Source organism: Thamnophis elegans, chromosome 7 (genome assembly GCF_009769535.1).
Source record: "Thamnophis elegans isolate rThaEle1 chromosome 7, rThaEle1.pri, whole genome shotgun sequence".
Taxonomy (NCBI): domain Eukaryota; kingdom Metazoa; phylum Chordata; class Lepidosauria; order Squamata; family Colubridae; genus Thamnophis; species Thamnophis elegans.
Window position 1 is genome coordinate 80,019,113 of NC_045547.1, and position 22,026 is coordinate 80,041,138.

At 43.7% G+C, this 22,026-nt stretch overlaps 1 protein-coding gene across 2 annotated transcripts in view; it reads right to left on the bottom strand.

Moving 5' to 3' along the window:
- Positions 1–22,026, bottom strand: part of LRRK2 (leucine rich repeat kinase 2) — a 117,602-nt gene that overhangs the window by 20,262 nt on the left and 75,314 nt on the right. Inside the window, exons 25-39 of one of the 2 annotated variants that reach the window (XM_032221705.1) lie at positions 20,835–20,983; positions 20,219–20,312; positions 18,586–18,772; positions 16,712–16,893; positions 16,109–16,338; positions 14,605–14,732; positions 12,074–12,292; positions 10,566–10,767; positions 8,984–9,072; positions 7,744–7,931; positions 5,453–5,607; positions 3,437–3,583; positions 2,450–2,641; positions 1,857–2,003; positions 242–342 (exon numbers count right to left, since the gene is read on the bottom strand). In XM_032221705.1, coding sequence (XP_032077596.1) covers positions 242–342; positions 1,857–2,003; positions 2,450–2,641; positions 3,437–3,583; positions 5,453–5,607; positions 7,744–7,931; positions 8,984–9,072; positions 10,566–10,767; positions 12,074–12,292; positions 14,605–14,732; positions 16,109–16,338; positions 16,712–16,893; positions 18,586–18,772; positions 20,219–20,312; positions 20,835–20,983 — 2,410 coding nt within the window. The remainder of the gene's footprint in view (positions 1–241; positions 343–1,856; positions 2,004–2,449; positions 2,642–3,436; positions 3,584–5,452; positions 5,608–7,743; positions 7,932–8,983; positions 9,073–10,565; positions 10,768–12,073; positions 12,293–14,604; positions 14,733–16,108; positions 16,339–16,711; positions 16,894–18,585; positions 18,773–20,218; positions 20,313–20,834; positions 20,984–22,026) is intronic. The other variant, XM_032221706.1, reaches the window with a different exon arrangement.

Below are 22,026 nucleotides of genomic sequence, written 5' to 3' on the forward strand. Positions count from 1 at the left end.
GGAACAAAAAAGCAACAACCAATTAGCAAATCCTAGTTTTATTCTAGAATAATGCACCCACAGGCCACGTTGAAAACCGTTTGCCCTGTATGTGGATATTTGCAAGAAATAATGAATGACCCCTGTTGGCTACAAGGTCCGTAGCCATTAATTAAGTTGCCCAATCCTCAGCCCTTGTGATTTTTGATCGCAAGTAATTTACGGCTTTATTGATTCATTCGCAGACTGTGAATTGACTCACCTGTCTCAGAAGCCGAAGGGACGTGTGCTTATTAAAAACCTTTACGGCTACTTCTTCGCCAGCATAAACAGCACGGTACACAGACCCAAATCCACCGTCACCTTTCCGACAGAAAATATGAGGCAATATTTTTAAAATAGGTTATATTTCTTGAATTTATAGGTGAATTAGTAGTTGGATACCCGTGTTTCGCTACGAAACTATGTGATTGGGCTTGATAAATTGACAGTTAAAGCTTGAACATTAATGAGTAATTACGATCAGCCTCCCGCCTTCTCTCCCTCAGGCTTGCTCCACAGAGGCCTCTCCTATCATCCCTTTCTCTCCCTCATGCTGGCCCCATTGATCCTCTCGTCTCCCCTTCTCTCCCTCAGGCTTGCCCCACAGAGGCCTCTCCTATCTTATCCCTTTCTCTCCCTCAGGTTGGCCTCATTGATCCTCTCATTTCCCCTTCTCTCCCTCAGGCTTGCTCCACAGAGGCCTCTCCTATCATCCCTTTCTCTCCCTCAGGCTGGCCACATTGATCCCCTTCTCTCCCTCAGGTTTGCCCCACAGAGGCCTCTCCTATCTTATCCCCTTCTCTTCCATTCAGTAGGGAGGGGGAATAGAATGTCTAAAATCCCAGCCAGATGACCACACACACACCCATGCCCAAGTGGCTGTTGGAACAGAGTTCTTTTCAGGTGGGGAGAGGGAGTAGAACGTCTAACTCCTTAGGATCAGAGCGTGTTAATAATAATATAAGAAATATAAATGATCTGACGGTCATTTTGAAAAATATTTTCTTAGTGAGCACCTAGAAGCCAAGAGGAACATATGTACCAAATTTCAAATTTATAGGCTTTACGGTTCTGGAGATTTTGTGATGATGCGTGAGTGGTACAACTTCACGACTTCTGAAGGTAGCTCATTCCACTGATTAACTGTCCTCGCTGTTAGAAAAATTTCTCTTTTCTTCTAGACCAGTGATGGCTAACCTTTTCAGAGCTAAATTCCCAAAGTGCACACATGTGTGAATGCATGTGTGTACCCAAATCTCCAAAACGCTATATGTGTGCATCCCCCTTGTATGTGCCTCGTCCCGTGCATGCACCTGCCCTGCGCATGCTCCCTCTTCCCTCTGCACACCCCGTCCCCTGCGCATGTGCGGCAAAGACCCGAAGACCAACTGGCCAGTGGGAGACTCTCGCGCATGCACAGCGGAGCTGAACTGAAGTGACTGCTTCCATGCCATCACAGAGGGCGCCACATGCCACCTCTAGCACACATTGCATAGGTTCGCCATCACGATTCTAGACCTTGGTATCCATATTGAGGGCATCCCAAAATAATTCTACCTTACTTACTGAATGAAATTCCTAACTTCATAAAATGTTTCTAACAATACCAATTAAATTAAAATATTGCTATTTTTGAGATGGATTGTAGTTAAGGAATATCCCTACCAAAATCTTCCCCAAGTTTGTTAATAAACAAGCATTACATTAAATTTCCTAACTTAATTTCAGTGAAGTCATTGACCTCAAGGGCTTTGGATGCAACTCATTTATTCATCTTTCCTACAAGTGTTTTGTCTTTTTTTATCTGTAGGAAGCAACACAACGATTGTCTTTACCGAGAAGGTTTTCTGGAGCTTGGTGGAATTCCAGTTCCTCGTTGTTCAACATGATGTTTCTAGGTAAATCGGCCAAAATCAAATCGGGAGCAATCTGAGCTATTGGAACAGTAGACTTTGGTTGATTTGGATTTATTAAGAGGTCACCTTGACAGAGAAAGAAGAACAGAAATGTAACTGATTAAACGGAAAGATAAACTAATACTGTAGAACCTCTATTGTCTAAATCACTGATACATAAAACCAAACTTCCAAAAATGCGAGGGGGCTTACGCATGCCGACGCCCACAGAATGCGCCCCCACATGCACATGCACACTCCTCCCCCATGCACGCCACACTACTCGCGTCCAAGCTGAGCTTGGTATTTCCTCCGGGGGGGCTGGGGGAGGCAAAAATAGCTTCCCCAGGCCCTCCAGAAAGCTGAGAATCAGCGGGCTGGTGTATTCATGTGCGCTGGAGCTGATGGCTCAGGCGCCAGCATATATGGCTCCGTGTGCAACCTGTGGCATGCGTGGCATAGGTTGGCCATCATGGCTGTAAACCGAGAAAGTATTTCGGAACGGCTTGCTCGAAATACCGTAACAAACCTACCTTCCTCTGCCTTTTTAAGTAGGTCATCAAGCAATATTTTCCGACGTTCCTCTCCATCCTCAAAGCTGTACAAAGCCCATTTTTTCAACAGTGTTTCTCCTTCGCCACAAATATCTACTTCCAATAAACCTGGGAACCATTCCTCCATAAGAGAATCAATGTGGTCTACAACTTGCCCCAAAATGATGCAACCTTCAGAAAGCCGGGGGGAAAAAAAAGGAAAGAGGATTAAAAATTTGCTGCATCTCCGATTAGAAAAACGCTACGAGGTTTTCCGCTGAGCAAAACCAACAACGTGTTTGTTGACCCGGCTCCTCAAACACGACAAACCATCTGAAGTGAACGCAAAGATTCCTTTATTAGGAGCGCCAGCAGCCCCAGCAAAAAGTTTCTCTTGCAGGCGAACAAGTCCGTCTGGACAGAAGATGAGTAGTTGCCTGCCACATCTATTCATCTCTACCGCTCGCCTTTTGTCCTCAGAGCTAGGGTGGGGCTTCGCTAGCAGCGGTGGCTCTTCCTTCCCAAGGACCAGCCCATAGATTTCCACTGCTCTCCTCTCCTCTGCCTTCTGCACATCCCCAGAGCTAAATTGGGGCCTTGCTAGCAGTGGTGGCTCTTCTGTCCCAAGGACCATCCCATAGATTTCCACTGCTCTCCTCTCCTCTGCCTTTGGTGTATTTGCGAATCAGGACCCAGCTGTTCTTCCTCTTCTTCACCAGCCACCTCCAGACCTGGGGGGCTGTTGACTCTCCATCCGAGGGCTGACGGACAGCCAGGCTCCGCCTCTGTCTCTCTCTCTCTCTGCCAGCTCCATTCCCTCTTCCCCCTCGGAACTCTCAGGTTGCCTTGATGATAGCCCTGACTCCCTCCTCCTCCTCCTCCTCCTCCTCCGATTCGGCTGTTGGAAGTAGGCCAGCAGCTGAGAGGCCACAACACAGCTTCTAATTTCCACACACCCCCTCCGGAAGGTTGGGACATATGTTTAACCTTTTCTGCAGGAAGGGACCGTGATTTTCAGAAAGCTGTTTAGATTGTTTTCCAGAACTGCAGATTCCACCAGGGTGTAAGCTTCTGGAGACCAGTTCAGATATATGCCTTGCCTCCAGTACATCTTGTTAGGACGAAGAGCTCGTTCTAAGGAGAAAAGGAAGGATTGTTAATTCACACAGGATCCTTTCCTCTGGCACGATCTTATGCGTGGGAAAAATTTATATTCTCAATCTATCCAAAAAGGATGCTTTAAAAAATACATTGTCGTGGCTTAATTGTTTTACTCACTGGGGCTGCAGTAGAAGGTAAGTTTTTAAACACTGCTGCTGTTGTTGTTACACCGGTTGAATCCCAGCACTGCTAAGAACCTTCATGGTATTAGTTATGTCTTAGGTAAATGTTGTGGCCCAGCAGGAGCCGTTGGAGCTGCCACCAGACTCCTACAGCGAGGGGCCCTATGAGTTGGCCCTGGAGGATGTGGAGGACCCTGGACAGGGTTCCGACTCCGAACAGGGTGCAGAGAGACTGGTTGGCCACCAGGTGGCGCCTGAGCCTTGGACCAGCGGGGAGGAGACAAGGGAGAGTGATCCAGAAACCAGCAGTGAGTTGTTCCTGGATGCACGCCATCGAAGAGCTACTCGGCGTCAAGAACAATTACGCAATTACAGGAGGTAATTGCGCTCAGCTGGTGGTCATTAGGCTCCTCTCCAGACTATTAAAAGCTACTTGTGCACACGGCCCTCTTTGTAGAAGTCAATGCAGGATTGAATGCCGGAGGACATTACTGTGAGCTTGGCAAGCTGGATTGCTGCCAAGCCTTATCTGTGTTTATCTTAGTTTGTCTGAGTTGCTGCCAAGGTCCTTATCTGTTTGTTATGCTTGGCTTTCAGCCACTGAGGTTTTGGTCTTGCTATTAAAATACATTCCAGTTAAGCTTGTCTCGGCATTTGTTACTGGACGGAGGAGGGGGTCAGAACAGGTAAATAACACATGTGTTCCAGATCCCTAAATGAAGTCCCTTAAATATTTAAGTTTGCATTTCTAAATATTCATAATCTAGCTACCTATCTCCTATCCAACACCTCCAATCCACAGCAGTGTCTTTCTGTCAGAAGATCATTTCCATCGAAACCAGGATAACAATTCCCAAATGTCATATAACAGCCTGGCCTTTATTTGTTTGTACCCAAGTGTAGTTCTTGCTGAAATTGGATAAATCCAAGCAATCATTTCTTTATCAAATAGGGTTCAGCCTACAGTCTCTCAGAGCTCCTGCTAAAAATGTAATGTGAATTAAGCAACCACATAAATGACTTCAAAAACCAAATCTCAGTCATTGAATCAGGACTCAAAACCAGGGGTGGAAATCTGACAGGTTCTGGAGAACTGGTAGTGGAAATTTTGAGTAGTTCGGAGAACCAGCAAATGCCACCTCTGTCTGGACCCAGAGTGGGAAGGGAATGGAGATTTTGCAGTATCCTTCCCCTGCAGTGGGGAGGGAATGGAGATTTTACAGTATCCTTCCCCTGGAGTGGGGAGGGAATGGAGATTGTGCAATATTGTTCCCCTGGAGTGGGAAGGGAATGGAGATTTTACAGTATCCTTCCCCTGGAGTGGGGAGGTAATGGATATTTTGCAGTATCCTTCCCCTGGAGTGGAGAGGAAATGAAGATTTTTCAGTATCCTTCCCCTGGAGTGGGGAGGAAATGGATATTTTGCAGTCTCCTTCCCCTGGAGTGGGAAGGGAATGGAGATTTTACAGTATCCTTCCCCTGGAGTGGGGAGGGAATGGAGATTTTGCAGCATCCCCTTGGAGTGGGGAGGGAATGGAGAGCTTGCAGTATCCTTCCCCTGCCAGGCCCACCAAGCCACGCCCACCAAGCCACGCCCACAGAACCAGTAGTAAAAAAATATTGAATTTTACCACTGCTCAAAACCCGTGGTAACTCAGCTAGTTTACTAATAACAGAGACCCTTTGTACAGATTTAGCTAATTTCCTTCTATTCTTGTACCTCTTCCAGAAAGCATGTATGAAGACACTTCAAGCAGTCGATTAATCAGCCTGGACCAAAATCCCATAGGAAAATACGGCATCTCATACAGTCTTATGATAAGCTCAGAGTTTTCACAGTGAGGCAGTTCTATCACAGGCCGTTGATCTGACAAGCTTAAAGAGAAGAAAGAAGGAAGGAAAGAAAGAAAGAAAGAAAGAAAGAAAGAAAGAAAGAAAGAAAGAAAGAAAGAAAGACATTTTAAAACAGCTATTTTCACTTCTTTGAATTTTTCATTCCCCAAGTTGGCAAGGGGGTTGACAGTCAAAAGGTGCAGAGTATCTTCTTTGAGTTGTTAATTATTGGCTGACTTTATAACAATGAGCAGGCATCCCTAAGAAGTCCCTCTGATTTATTGTACACCTTGGGATCTTTGCACAAATGGTAGGAAATGCAAAAAAACCCCTTTTATTAATTTGCTGTGAATTTTTCTCATTCACATCCAACAAAGTCTTTCAAGGGAGGATTTATAGTCACAGACCTTATCTGGCTTGGAGAGCTGCAGGGACGATATCTGCAAAACTTGGCAAGGAGCCTCGGAGAGTCAGAAACCAATTAAGTGAACTAATTGTCTCCTGCAAACTCCACTCCCCTTTTGCTCCTTTTTTATTTACTCTGGGAGGGACCATTCATTGTCCACCTGTGGCCTTATTCCCAAATCGACCCCTGTTCTTTAGTTGTTCCCTTCATCTGGCAACTCTGTGCATGCACCCACTGGGAACAGGCTCCAGCTGTTCTTCTGCCTCACTGATGTCTGACTCCGAAGGCAGCTGAGAACTGGCATACGGCTCTGGTCCCCTCTCTGCCTCCGACACAGAGCCCTCGTCTGAGTCTTCCCAAGTCTCCAGGACTGGCCCATGTTCCTCCCCAACCTCCTCACTGTGCGAATCTGCTGCGAGCTGTGCAGACTGCTGGCGGGCCACAACCAAATTTGCTTCGGCGACCCAGATACAAATGAAATAACAGAAGAGAAGCTCGGGGTTAAATGGAACTTGTGACAACGTAATAACTCTAGGCTTATTCCTCTCTTGACGCTCTCTCCAATGGAAACCTGCAATTTCCAATCTAGATTTTTGCCTATCGCGGATAGCCGTTTCATGCATTATGATTTAAAGAAAGTAAATGGTTTCCAACATACCGATAAAGGAGAATATTTGTAGCTCTGGTTTGGACTGGAAGCGGGGGGGGGGGGGGTCCTTGGTGCTCTCTGAGCTTGGTGGTTTTCTTTCAGATGTTTCATGACCAAACAAGGTAACATTATCAGTGCTAGTAGGAAGTGAGGTTTGTATTATTTGTATCTTCATTGTTGGTCTCATGCAGGGGTGTTAAACTCGCATCATCACATTGTTGTCACGTGACATATCACGATTTTTTCCCCTTTGCTAAAACAGGGATGGGCGTGGCCAGCCTGTGATGCATCCGGCCCGTGGGCTGCGAGTTTGACACCCCTGACCTAATGTTAATCTCAGGGTTAATCCTTCTATGTGTGTTATTGTTGGAGAACAGGTATTTTGGAATTTTGTTTCTTTTCCAACAATCAAGAAACAAAGAAGGCAAGGAACTACCAACTCAGAGAAATAAACTAACAGTAAACAATAGTAATGGGACCTGGTGGCTCAGTGGCTAAGATGCTGAGCTTGTCGATCAGAAAGGTCAGCAGTTTGGTGGTTCGAATCCCGAGCACCGCGTAACGGAGTGAGCTCCCATTACTTGTCCCAGCTTCTGCCAACCTAGCAGTTTGAAAGCATGTAAAAAAATGCAAGTAGAAAAATAGGAACCACTTTGGTGGGAAGGGAACGGCGTTCCGTGCGCCTTCAGCGTTGAGTCATGCCAGCCACATGACCACGGAGATGCTTTCGGACAGCGCTGGCTCTTCGGCTTTGAAACGGAGATAAGCACCGCCCCCTAGTGTCGGGAACGACTAGCACATATGTGCGAGGGGAACCTTTACCTTTAAACAATAGTAGGGAATCACCAAGGCCACCCCCAGCAACACTGACAGGAAAAGCCACTGGTATATATAAAATGAGAACGCACCCCACTCCCTTCTAGCACTGATGATGTTACCTAGTCGGGTTGTAAAACGTCTGCAAGAAAACAACCAAGCTCAGAAGCACCAAAGACCTGCAAACTTAATAAATCACGTGGTCTCTAATGAATTTATAATGCATGAGATGTTATTTATACCACAGACTCTCCCCCCCCCCCCACTGCAAATGCTCACGTAACAATGAATTTTAATTTTTGATTACCTGCTCGGAATAAGCAGCTGATCGTCTCCTAACGGCAGAGCAATCTGGAATTTCTCTAGAAGCTTGAAGTATTGGCACTTGCAAATCTCAGGGAATTTACTGTTCTTTAGCAGGGATTTTTCCACATCTGAACGCTTTATGATCCCTTTGGGGTATTTGGTAAAGCCATCCACCTTCACCGTAAAGATCTACGGAAGAGAAATCCGTCTCACAAAACTCCACTACGATTTGCTTAGTTTTAAAATCATGTCACACACCAAGCTTTTCTCTTCATCTACCGTATTTTTCAGAGTATAAGACGCACCAGAGTATAAGACGCACCAAGGTTTTAAAGAGGCAAATTTAAAAAAAAAAGTTTTTGCACTCTGCGAACCTCCCCCAAATGGCCTGTTTTTCGCGAAAACGGGTCCGTTTTTTTGTCAAAAAAGGGGAGCATGGATAGCCATTAGGAGGCTTATAGAATGCTCCTGGGGGCTGGGGAGGGCAAAAACGAGCATTGCTCATTTCTGCCTTCCCCAGCCCCCAGGAGCTCTCTATATGCTTCCTAGAGGCTCTGCACGGCCATTTTGGTGAAGGAAGCAGGGTTTCGGGAGGCAAAAAATGCTGTATTCAGTGTATAAGTTGCACACAGCTTTTCAGCCTCTTTTTTGAGGGAAAAAGGTGGGTCTTATACTCCGAAAAATACGGTATATATATAAATGTGTGTTTGTGTGTGTGTGTGTGTGTGTTCTAGCATAACTCTGGAATGCCTCAAGCAATTTTAACCAAACTTGGTACACAGATGACTTACTCTCTGGAAACAAATACTGTGGGGGGTAAAACACCCCTAACACCCCTCGGGATGTGTGTTCTGTTAAGATACAGCCTGTTGTGCCTTCAAATGGCTTCTACTGTACTGCCATAAAATGGATTCTACTGTACAGCGCAGTGGAGTTGCCATAGTAATGGCTTCACAGTACTCCACAAGGGGGCTCCTTCTTATAAGGGGGAAAATCCAACATTAGAAATTACGTTTGGTCCGGACATTTCCCCCCTATAATAAATACCCAGGCAATGCCGGGTTATCAGCGAACTTTCAAATAAAAGAAGAATATTCTTTATTGGTCAAGAAATTTGATTCCGGTGTGACCCAGGCCGCCAAACTGGTAGGAATCCACCATAGGGGTAAAAAAAGAGAAAATAAAATTAAAAAAATAGAGCGATCCAGAAAACCTGGTTAGGAACCGTATTTGAGACTAACCTGGGCTATGATTTTACACAGCCATTTGGGATCGACAAAATAGAGATTTCTGAGCTGAAGGGCTGGATCTTGAAAGTGGAGCAGGACACCTAAATTAAAAAAAATAGTCCTTTTTAATATCTTTCAGTGTGTACAGAACATTTTAACAATAGTATGGTTTATTGCAGGTAGTCCTCGACTTACAACCACGATTGAGCCCAAAGTTTCTGCTGCTAAGTGAGACAAGTGAGCTTCGGCCGATGTTACGACCTTTCTTGCCACCGCTGTTAAGTGAATTGCTGCAGTGATTAAATGAGTCACACGGTTGTTAAGTGAATCTGGCTTCCTCATTGAGGTTGTCAGGCCTGCAGCCATCTTTTCTTTTGGATCTTTGGCCTGCCACGCTTTCTATTATTCTACTATGCATTTTCTATTGTGAGAAATGGGATTGTACGGAGTTAGATGCTATGTAGCCATAACAACATTCTTTCTAGAAAACCAAGGTCATCCTTTGTCTTGGCACCTCTGCACCTGACCGGAACTGGAGGGGTGGAACTGCCAGCATGGCAGTGGGAGATTGGACCATGGGATGGACTTGTGGGTGTGGGGGCAAGGTCTTGAACTTTCAACTGGGTGGGGAAAAATGGGAAACTTTCCAAGCAGGAGACCCTACACCATCCCTGAAAGATGGCACTCCAGTTTCTTCTTGAAAGCCTCCAGTGATGAAGCTCCCACAACTTCTGAAGGCAATTTCTGCTCCACTGATTGATTGCTCTTACAGTCAGAAAATTTCTCCTTATTTCCAGGTTGAATATCTCCTTGATCAATTTCCATCCATTTTTCCTTGTCTGGTTTTCAGATGCTTTGGAGAATAGCTTGACCCACTCCTCTCTGTGGCAACCCCTGAGATTTTGTAAGATTGCTATCATGTCTCCCCTAGTCCTTCTTTTCATTAAACTAGACATACCCAGTTCCTGCAACCGTTCTTCATATGTTTTAGCCTCCAGTCCCCTAATCCTCTTGGTTGCTCTTCTCTGCACTCTTTCTAAAGTCTCAACACTTTTTTATAAGCGAAGGAAATGTGCCAAGAAGTTAATAAGAGTTTGGGGGGGGGGGACAGGTAGGAGAAGAGAAGAAGGAAGGAGTCAGAAGAAGAGGGAAGCAGAGAGGGGAAAGGAGAGGGAGAAGGGGAGAAGGGAGAGGAGGAGAGGAAAAGGGAGGAGAGGGAAGGAGAGAGGGGAGAGGAGGAGGAGAGAGGGAAGGAGAGGGAAGTGGAGAGGAGGAGAGGAGATGGAAAGAGGGAAGGAGGGGGAAGCAGAGGGGAAAACAGAAAGGAGGAGAAGGAAAGAGACGGAAAGAGATGGACTGTCGTAAAATTGAAAATATGATGCATTATAAAGGAAAATGTATAATAAAAACATTTTTAAAAACCCAGCATTTTTATAGTGTGGTGACCAAAACTGGATGCAGACTACATTGGGTAACTTATCAATAAAAGCAGGATAAATAAGCAAACTGCCCAACTTAGCGTAACTTTTTTTCTTAAATGAAAAAAGGGATAGCAGGCCCATTGACTATTGCAGCCCAATGGCCGTATTTTTACCCGATTCGTTCAGAAAATGCACAGCGTGAGAAAGCTCGTTTTCATCCAATTGCAGCTGCTTTTCTTGCACCAATTCGTAAAGCTGATTCTGGCCAATCACGGGGAATTCAGCCGGCAATGTCTTGCGTATTTCCAGAATGCTCTTCTCAAGTTCTAAGTAGCTGTCTGGAATTAATTGGCCAATCACAGGCTGGTCTCTGATCTGCAGGGAATGAATGAATGAATGAATGAATGAACGAATGAACGAACGAACGAACGAACGAACGAACGAACAAACAAACAAACAAACAAACAAACAAACAAACAAACAAACGTTCCAATATTTCAATGAATTCCTTATGTTCTGACCTAAGCTTCCCAAGAGCAGGAAGCAAACTCCTTGTCCCAACAAAAAACCCTTTTATTAATTCACTGTGAATTCTTCTCATTCGCATCCAGCAAAGTCTTTCAAGGGAGGATTTACAGTCACAGACCTTATCTGGCTTGGAGAGCTGCCAGGCCGATATCTGCAAAACTTGGCAAGGAGTCTCGGAGAGTCACGAACCAATTAAGCGAACTCCTGCAAACTCCACTCCCCTTTCGCTCCTATTTCCTCTGGGAGGGGCCATTCCAGAGGTGGGTTCCTACCAGGTCGCACCTATTCGGTAGAACCGGTTCGTCAAATCTACCGAACCGGTTAGAAGAGGTTCCACCAGTGGACCCGGAAAGCAGGCCACACCTACAGAAGAGATTCCAAAAAATTTTGAAACCTACCCCTGGTCCTTGGATATGATTATTCTACACTATCATGCTCATATTTATAAAACTCAGTGCCTCTGTGAAAGGTAAGGATGACTACTGCGTTTGTGGTGCAATCAGAACATTGTGTGTGTTGAAGTTGTTTTAACGCAAACCAAAGATGCCTTTTAAAAAACAAGTTTACATCATATTCTTATGCATGCCAGTGCTGTGTGTGAGGTAATTTAAGGTGGTTCTGACAAGTGTTGTCAGCATCTTCATATCCGGTCACATGGGCGGCAAGCCACTCCCACCCGGTCACACGGGCGGCAAGCCACTCCCACAAAGGAGGCCACACCCACAAAGTAGGTTCGAACAATTTTTGAAACCCACCACTGGGCCATTCCTCCTCCACCTGTGGCCTTACTCCCAAATGGACCCCTGTTCTTTAGCTGTTCCCTTCGTTTGGCAACTCTGCGCATGCGCACACTGGGAACAGGCTCCAGCTGTTCTTCTGCCTCACTGGGGTCTGACTCCGGAGGGCGAAAAACAGCCCAATGCGCAATGGTTGCAGTAGTTTGAATGCAGTATTGCAGGCTAACTGTGCCCATAGCCAGGAGTTCGATCCTGACCAGCTCACGGTTGACTCAGCCTTCCATTCTTCCAAGGTTGGTAAAATGAGGGCCCAGATTGACGATAGGCTGACTCTGTAAACTGCTTAGGGAGGGCTGTAAAGTGGCATATAAGTCTAAGTGCTATTTATACTTGTATATTAAAGCGAAATGGCTTACTTTGAAATCCAGGCATTCTTTGATGATGATTTGTCGAAGTTTAGCCATGGCCTCCGACTCTTCTGTGGCATTCACAAAGTGATAGTCGTGGATTTTAGGAAATCCCTTCTGATTCATCAGCTCCTTGGTGATTTTGCTGATGGAAGCTTTACGCTGCTTCTCGTTAGCGATGTCTAAATGAGTCCCAATGAGAATCACAGGGGAGAAGGAGGCTCGGGTCTGTAAAACAGGAGTTGCAAAGTTCTCGATTAAGGCTCTTCTCCAATAACCATCCTTTTATGGGCAGTTGGTTTTATTATTATCAACCCTTTATTATCATCAATCCTAGCCACCATGCAATCAGGATGTCATCTGAGACATTGTCAAACAGTTTAGAATTCTCCTTAACCACCGTGTCATTTTTAAGCAACACAGGGAATAAAATCTGGATAGGATAGGATAGGATAGGATGGGATGGGATGGGATGGGATGGGATGGGATAGAGAATAGAATAGAATAGAATAGAATAGAATAGAATATAGAATAGAAAAGAGAATAGAAAAGAGAATAGAATAGAGAATAGAATAGAGAATAGAAAAGAGAATAGAATAGAATAGAAATAGAAATAGAATGGAATAGAATATAGAATAGAATAGAATAGAGAAAAGAATAGAAATAAAATAGAGAATAGAATAGAGAATAGAATAGAATAGGAGAAATCAGAATAGAATAGGAAAGAATAGAATACAATAGAAAAGGAGAAATCAGAATAGAATAAAATAGGAGAAATCAGAGTAGAATATAATAGGAGAAATCAGAATAGAATAAAATAGGAGAAATCAGAGTAGAATATAATAGGAGAAATCAGAATAGAATAGGAAAGAATATAATAGGAGAAATCAGAATAGAATATGAAAGAATATAATAGGAGAAATCAGAATAGAATAGGAAAGAATAGAATATAATAGGAGAAATCAGAATAGAATAGAGAACAGAACAGAATAGAATAGAATTCTTTATTGGCCAAGTGTGATTGGATACACTTTGCGGAATTTGTCTTCGGTGCATAAGCTCTCAATGTACATAAAAGCTGTATGTGATAAATCACGATCATAGTCACCATAAAAATACATCCATCATAAATCATAATATACGACACAGTGATAGTCATAGGATGCTAAGCAATCAACATAAATCATACTAGGAAATTAAATAAAACATTAGAAAATCGGAGATAGGTAATAGGAAGGATGAGAAGAATAATAGTAATAAAGTCTTAGTAAATAGTTTGTGTTGTGGGAATTAATTGTTTAGCAGAATGATGCCATGGGGGGGGGGGGGCTAAACAAAAGAGTCTGAAATTCAGTTGCTACAACTAGGTATGATGAAAAGAAGGACTAGGGGAGACATGATAACAGTCTTCCAATATCTCAGGGGTTGCCACAAAGAAGAGGGAGTCAAGCTATTTTCCAAGGCACCTGAGGGCAGAACAAGAAGCAATGGGTGGAAACTAATCAGGGAGAGAAGCAACTTAGAACTAAGGAGAAATTTCCTGACAGTGAGAACAATTAATCAGTGGAACAGAAGTTGCCTCCAGAAGTTGTGAATGCTCCAACACTGGAAGTCTTTAAGAAGATGTTGGATAAGCCTTTGTCTGAAACGGTATAGGGTTTCCTGCCTAGGCAGGGGGTTGAACTAGAAGACCTCCAAGGTCCCTTCCAACTCTGCTATTCTATTCTGTTCTGTTCTATTCTTTCTAATCCATTCTGTATTGTATTGTATTCTATTCTATTCTTTCTATTCTATTCTGTATTGTATTGTATTCTATTCTTTCTATTCTATTCTATTCTTCTATTCTATTCTATATTGTATTCAATTCAATTCTGTTCTGTATTGTATTGTATTCTTTATATTCTATTCTGTATTGTATTCTATTCTTTCTATTCTATTCTGTATTGTATTCTTTCTATTCTATTCTGTATTATATTGTATTGTATTGTATTCTTTCTATTCTATTCTATTCTATTCTATTCTGTATTGTATTCTATTCTTTCTATTCTATTCTATTCTGTATTATATTGTATTGTATTCTATTCTATTCTTTCTATTCTATTCTGTATTGTATTCTCTTCTTTCTATTCTATTCTATTCTGTATTGTATTCTGTTCTTTCTATTCTATTCTGTATTGTATTCTCTTCTATTCTTTCTATTCTATTCTGTATTGTATTGTATTCTTTCTATTCTATTCTATTCTGTATTGTATTCTCTTCTATTCTTTCTATTCTATTCTATTCTATTCTGTATTGTATTATCTTCTATTCTTTCTATTCTATTGTATTCTATTCTATTCTGTATTGTATTGTATTCTGTTCTGTATTCTATTCTATTCTTTGACTGTAAGTTGACTAGATACTTGTGCACAGGTAGCAACGATAAACTTTCTCCTGCTTTGAACTCGATGAATGCTCCTGGTTATTTGCACCCGACAAATTTTTTATCATATCAGGGTGGGGTTTTTTAAAAAAAATATAATAATCAGTAAGTATGTTACCTTGATATTAAAGAGCCAGGGTTTCATGGCATCCACTTCTGATTCTCCTTTGCTGAGGTCGTACACCGCAAGGTATAGAGCTCGCTGAGTCATAAAGTGGGGATGAGCGCTATAGAATTCTTCCTGACCTACCAAGAGCAAACACAGCAGTAATTGGCAGATGGCATCTATGCCCACGCTTGCTCTCCATGACCCCCGATTCTCACCAAAGGGGGAAGAGAATTTGAACAAGGAGTTTAAATCGTTTCATTTTGTTCATAAACAAGAACAAAATGTCGCAGAGCGCAAGGAAACAGTCGGTTTTTCCCAATTTGCTCTCTCACACACAAAAGATACACGAGGAACATGGTTAAAACGGAAAATTCCCTCAAACTTTAGAAGTTTAGAAAAACAAAGCTGTGTTCCTGTAGGGACAGGGGTGTCAAACCGGCAACCCGCGGGCTGGATGCACCGCGCACGGGCCACGCCCACCCCAGCTTTGCGAAAGGGAGAAAATGTCACGATACGTCACATGACGGCAACATGAGGCCGCAATTTTGAGAGCCATGCTGTCGGAGAAGAACAGGCAGCATCTGAGGGAGGAGTCAAGAGAGGAATCAGCCTGGAATCTGTGTGTTGTCACAAGTCCAACCTCTCTTGAATTCCACTGACTCTCAATTAGCACCAATTTAATGCTGACTCTTAGCTGACTAGACTCCGTTAGATGACTAGATAAGCAATAAATCAGTTTAATTGCAACTTACTATGTGATTCTGATTCTTAGAGCCCAAGAGTTCCCCTATTCTAATACCGTTATATCAGGGGTGAAATCTAAAAAAAAAAATTCCTACCATTTCTGTGGGTGTGGCTTGGTGGTGGGGCCATGTGACTGGGTGGGCGTGGCTATATAGTCATGTGACTGGAGGGGTCAGAAGACAGAAATTCAATATGAAGGAAGTATATGTAATGATTGTGGAAGAAATGCACGAAATGTATTCGTAACCAGTCGGCACGCTCTCTACAAGATGCAATTTTTTGTGTTTTTTGTTTCATTAAAACAATAAAAAAATTTTTTTTTTAAAAAAGACAGAAATTCACTTTAACAATGTCCTGCTGGAGCAGGGGGTTGGGCTAGATGACCTCCAGGTCCCTTCCAGCCCTGGATTGCTGCACTCTTTCAAGGTATCCTTCCTTCCTTCCTTCCTCCCTCCCTCCCTTATTCCCTTTCTCATTCTCCTTCCTGATGGCACAGTGGTGAGAATGCAGTACTGCAGGCTGACTCTGCTCACTGCTAGGAGTTCGATCCTGACCAGCTCAAGGTTGACTCAGCCTTCTGTCCTTCTGAGGTCGGCGAAATGAGGACCCAGATTGTTGGGGGGGGGAGCAGCGCAACGTGCCGACTCTGTAAACCGGTTAGAGAGGGCTATGAAGTGCTACGAAGCGGTATAGAAGTGCGATCGCGCTTGCTATCCTCATAACCGTTTTTGCGTTTGTTCCCCCCCCGCCACACGGGCGTGAAAAATACCTGCAAAATCCCAGACATTTAAAACGGTATCTTTCTTGATTTTGCCTTTTCGGGGGATCTTCCAATCGTTCACATCGATTCCGATGGTCGGCTTCTGAGGTCCCACATCTGGCCGCCTGCATTTCATGAGCTGTTGCAGCAAGGTTGTTTTACCGCTGCCGGCGTTTCCAACAACCATGAGCTTCATTCTATGGTAGGGGACCGCTTTCTTTAAGCGCTGTTGGAGGAACCTGGTGAAAAAGGGGCAGGAAGGCTCGTTTTAATTACACAATTGCTTTTAAAAAAAAAAAACAACCGTATTTTTCAGAGTATAAGACGCACTACCCCCCACCCCCGAAAGAGGCTGAAAATTTGGGTGCGTCTTATACTCCAGATGTACCACCAGCCTCCCCGCATCCTCGTCCTGGCTGCAGAGATTGCCACAAACAATGGATTGCGTTTTTGGAGCTCCGCGCCTCGTGTTTTCAGCCTCCAAATGCGGCAGTTGGACTAGAAGACCTCTAAGGTCCCTTCCAACTCTGTTATTCTGCTATTAGCCATGTTTTTTTTGAGTGAAAATAGCCACCTAAAACTATAGTCAAGAGAATGGTCAAGAGAACTTACCGGATAATATCCCTTGCTTTGTCTCCCACATGTTTAAAATCTAAATTAAGATGTAATCCTTCCAAAGGAAGATCCCATATATTCAACAATTTCCCCATTTCATCTGGAAAACACCGTATGGCTGGATTGTAACTAACATCAAACGATGTCAAGTTTTCCAGAAATCCAATGTCAGGAGGGATCTAGAGACAAAAGAAGAAGATTTATATATATATATTCAGAATAGAACTGCTAATCTATCAGTTATCAATGTGAAGCGGGATATAAGTCTAATGCTATTGCTATTGCTAATAAGAGAGGAAGGAAGGAAGGAAGGAAGGAAGGAAAGAAGGAAGGAAGGAAGGAAGGAAGGAAGGAAGGAATAGCACTTCTATATCACTTCACAGTGCTTTCCAGCCCTCTCTAAGCGGTTTACAGAGTCAGCCTTTTGCCCCCAACAATCCAGGTCCTCATTTTACCCACCTCGGAAGGATGGAAGGCTGAGTCAACCTTGAGCCTGTTGAGATTCGAACTGCCAAATTGCAGGCAACCAGCAGTCGGCAGAAGTAAATTTTGAAATTTTAGGCCTGGATAGCCTTGAACTACGCCGTCTACATTCCAACCTGACCTTAGGGCACTAGATAATCGGCCATAACTTCCTCCCTGTTAATGACTACTTTGACTTTAACTGCAATAACAGAAGGGCTATCCATAGATACAAACTGAACGTAATCCGCTCAAATCTTGATTGCAGGAAAAAACGATTTCAGCAACAGAGTAGTAAATGTGGGGAACGCCCAATCTGATCCTGTATTTAGTTCCTCTAACCCCCATACCTTTTACCTTAAGCTGTCTACCGTGGACCGTACGTGTTTCTTAAGAGGTCCCTAAGAGGGCGCGCATAAGCGCACCAGTGTGCCTACCGTCCCTGTCCTATTGTCCCCATTTATATGTACTCTTTTTATGTGTTTATGGCTATGTTTTGCTTTATTTATATCAATTTATATGTGCCACTTTTTCACGTGTCTTCATACTTGTTCCCTTGCGTGACCCGACAAATGCGGGACGACAAAAGCGCGCCGACGAAACCGCACCGAGAACACTGCGATGTCATAAACGTGTCCACAACAATGCGCCGACAAAACCGCGCCCACAAAAGCACGATTTAAGGTAAGGGTTAGGGTTAGGGTTAGGGTTAGAGTTAGGTTCAGGGTTAGGGTTAAGGTTAAGATTAGGGTTAGGGTTATTAGGTTGTTATTAGTTGTTTGTTGAAGGCGCACTTTTGTTAGTGTGCTGTTGTCGGCGCGCTTCTGCGTGCATTCATCGGCGCGATTTCGACCTCGCGGTTTTCTCGCTGCGGTCTCGTCGGCGCACTTTTGTCGAGCGCCATTTGTCGGGGAACTGTTCCCTTGCACTTGTTGGGGAAGAAAGAAAGAAAGAAAGAGAGAGAGAGAGAAAGAAAGAAAGAAAGAAAGAAAGAAAGAAAGAAAGAAAGAAAGAAAGAGAGAGAGAAATAGGGGGGAGGAAGGGAGAGAGGGAGGGAGAGAGGGAGAGAGAGAGAGCGAGAGAGAGAGAGAGAGAAAGTAGCCTGCAGTACTACACTCTAACCACCGCAAAGTAAGCTTTGCATTAAGACAGATACGTATGAAAATCCAATATTTTTTTTTCTCAGCCGTGATTTCTTCTCTGCTTCTCTGTCTTAAAATAAATCAGTGCTGATTACTTTGAGTTTATTTACAGCCCAGTCCAATACAATCAGGGCTGAAGGAAGGTAATTTTTCAAAAAACAAACAAACCACGATTGCTTCAAACGTTCCCAAAAAGTATTTTGAAGAAGTATGCATCGGTGCCCAGTGATAAAGTCAGGACAATTATTATCTTGTGGTGTGGGTTACCTCTCTTAATCGGTTGTAAGACAGGTGTAGCTTTTCGAGCCGAGACCAGGAAGACGCTTTGTCGTTCAAGTCTAGGATGCTTATTTGATTGTGGTTAAATATCAATTCCCTTAAATTGGACGACTTCCAAAACGCAGGTCCAGGTAGCGTCACAATTTTGTTGCTGCTTAAATCCACCGATCGCAAGCTGGCGAAGAGAGACGGGAATAGAACTGCTATCAAATGAGAAGTTAGACTTGGTAACTCGCGCCAATCATTTCCAAACACGAGGGCCAAGCAGGGAAAAAAATGATATTATTTTTCAAAGGATGCTAACCCTACATTTACACATCAGATGGCCAATTTTTTTTTTTAATCAAGTCGCACACTATGCAATTTTTTTTAAAATTAAACTGTCAGGCCTGCAGCCATCTTTTCTTTTGGATCTTTGGCCTGTCACACTTTCTATTATTCTGCTATCTATTTTCTATTGTGGGAAAATGGGAGGGGGGATTGTACGGGGTTAGATGCTATGTAGCCATAACAACATTCTTTCTAGAAAGCCAAGGTCATCCTTTGTCTTTGCACCTCTGCACCTGAACTGGATGGGTGGAACTGCCAGCATGGCAGTGGGAGATTGGACCATGGGATGGACTTGTGGGTGTGGGGGCAAGTTCTTGAACTTTCAACTGGGTGGGGAAAACCAGGAAGCTTTCAGATTCAGGTTTTCCCAGATATGCCAGCATGGCTCTCTTCATAAATTGGAACTTTGAGCAATACTTTGCCCCGGACTCTGATTTACTTTTGGATGCTATTTGGAACCCTGTCATTAACCCGAATCTGAAACACTGACATAGGCATAGCTTTTTAATTCTCCCATTATTTTTTCCCTTTCCTAATAACTAAACCACTGTTTCTTTGTGTCAGCGTTCCAAATACCATGCAGAATTAAATCAGAGTCGAAGGCAAAACTATGCCTAAAGTTCCAATTTAATAAGACAGGCGTGTTGGCATCGTGCTGTGGGATTCCAACTCTGGACGTTACATCAGAATACCACCCAGTTAAAAGTTCATGATCTTGTCCCCACACCCACAGTCCATCACATGGTCCAATCTTCTTCTTCCACGCTGGCATCCATGCCCAGCTTCTTCCGGTCCGGTGTACTGGTGCAGAGACAAAGGATGTCCTTGGCTTCTAGTAAAGAATGAAAAACAATACATTCCACAATCCTACTCCTTCTATTCCCCCCTCCCATTGACCATACTTAAAGAAACAGCATAATGAAATAAGAGAAAGTGTGGCAGGCCAAAATTCTAAAAGGAACATAAATGCAGGCCTGACACTTTGACTGCATTTTTTTTTAAAAAATTGTAAATGTTGGTCAGAGACAGCAGTAAAGATACAGTAGTCCTTGACTTACAAAAGTTTATTTAGTAACCCCTCAAAGTTGCAATGGAACCATTACAGGGCCGTGGCCCATTCAAAACTGGGCCGCAAAAGCAGTAATGAAGCATGCACAGGCCCATCCCTTCTCCCCCAGTCTGGTCCGTAAAGTCAGAAAGGTTGGAGACCCCTGTAACAGATATTTAGGATTACTGGAAGTCCTCATGAATCGGTACAAGAAGAGGATGCGCAAATTTCCTAGTAACTTACTGCGGTAGAAGAAGAATGGCCTCTGGAACAGTGAAAAAAGCATTCTGAGATAGTTTCAAGGTAGTGATGTTACAAGGCAAGTCCTTTATGGTATCTAAAACACAGAGAAATAAAAGTGTTATTAATCGGTTTGGAAAATCATTTCGTCATCGGGCAACTGAACAACTTATTTATCAAACTGATATCCTATGCAGGATATCCAGTCCTAGCACCGCTCCATCTAATACTAAGGTAAAGGTAAAAAGGTTCCCCTCGCACATATGTGCTAGTCATTCCGGACTCTAGGGGGCGGTGCTCATCTCCGTTTTAAAGCCCAAGAGCCAGCGCTGTCCGAAGACGACTCCGTGGTCATGTGGCCAGCATGACTCAATGCTGAAGGTGCCCGGAACGCTGTTTCCTTCCCACCAAAGGTGATTCCTATTTTTCTACTTGCATTTTTTACATGCTTTCGAACTGCTAGGTTGGCAGAAGCTGGGACAAGTCACGGGAGTTCACTCCATTACGCGGCACTAGGGATTCGAACCGCCGAACTGCCGACCTTTCGATTGACAAGCTCAACGTCTTAGCCACTGAGCCACCGTGTCCCACCGCCTCCCATCTAATATTACATACTCACAAATCCTATTGGCTGCTGCACTGAGTATTTCCAATTTCAAACAGTCCTGCATAAATTCGGTGTCCAGGTACGATATGTCATTCTTGCTAATGTTTAAATTTTTCAGTTCTTTCAAACTGGTTCGTGCAACTAGCGTTGAAAGTTTGTTACTAGAAGAAAGAAAGAAAGAAAGAAAGAAAGAAAGAAAGAAAGAAAGAAAGAAAACAGCATTAACGCAAAGGTCACACAAAACTGCTGTCTTGTGACAAGCCCAATGCTGATTGTTCAATTTATTTATTTTATTTATTACAGCAACTTACGGGGTGACCCAACTCACGCATAGGTGGCTCTAGGCGGCTTACGACATTTAAAATCCCACTCCGTAAAATCCCACTGAAATATAAATACCATCCTGCAGTTCTTTTCTCCTATACAAGTTAGTTCTCGGTTTACAACAATTCAGTTAGTGGCCGTCCAAAGTTATGATGGCACTGAAAAAAATGACCATTTTTCACACTTACATCTCTGCAGCCACACGGTCAAAATTCAGATGGTTGGCAATTGACTCATATTTATGATGGTGGCAGCGTCCTGGGACCACGTGATCCCATTTTGCGACCTTCTGACCACCAAGTCAATGCGGAAACCAGATTCACTTAACTACCATGTTCCTCGGGGTGGGTTCCAGCTGCCACTACTGCCGGTTTGCTCGTGGGCGTGCAGCGCATGGGTGCATGCGTGCAGCCCGCCTAATGGATTCTGCACGCACTTGCATAGTACAATAAAAATCGTTCTGCGCATGTGCAGAAGCCAAAAACAAGAAGCACCGTAAGTACCACCAGGAGAACCGTTTTGGGGCGTGGCAGGCCTGAGTGTCGCAGAGGTCTTGAACGCATGCGCACACTGCTCCCAGGTAAGTGCAGGGAGGCTTTCTAGGCCTAAAACTTCATGCAGTACTAAAAAGAAGAATAGAAAAGGGGGCTGCTGGGTATTGTTTAATGGACTGCTACATTGGCCACACCCACCCAGTCACATGACCTAGCCACACCCACAATGAATCCCACCACTGCATGAACCCCACCATATGTTTTTCCTGGCAGTGTTATATACATGGTTAATCACAGCCTTCTTGGAGCATTGTGAAAGTTGGCCCATTCCCTAGTCAGACCAACGCTGGAGAATGTGATTCATGACACAGACTGAAGGGAAGGAA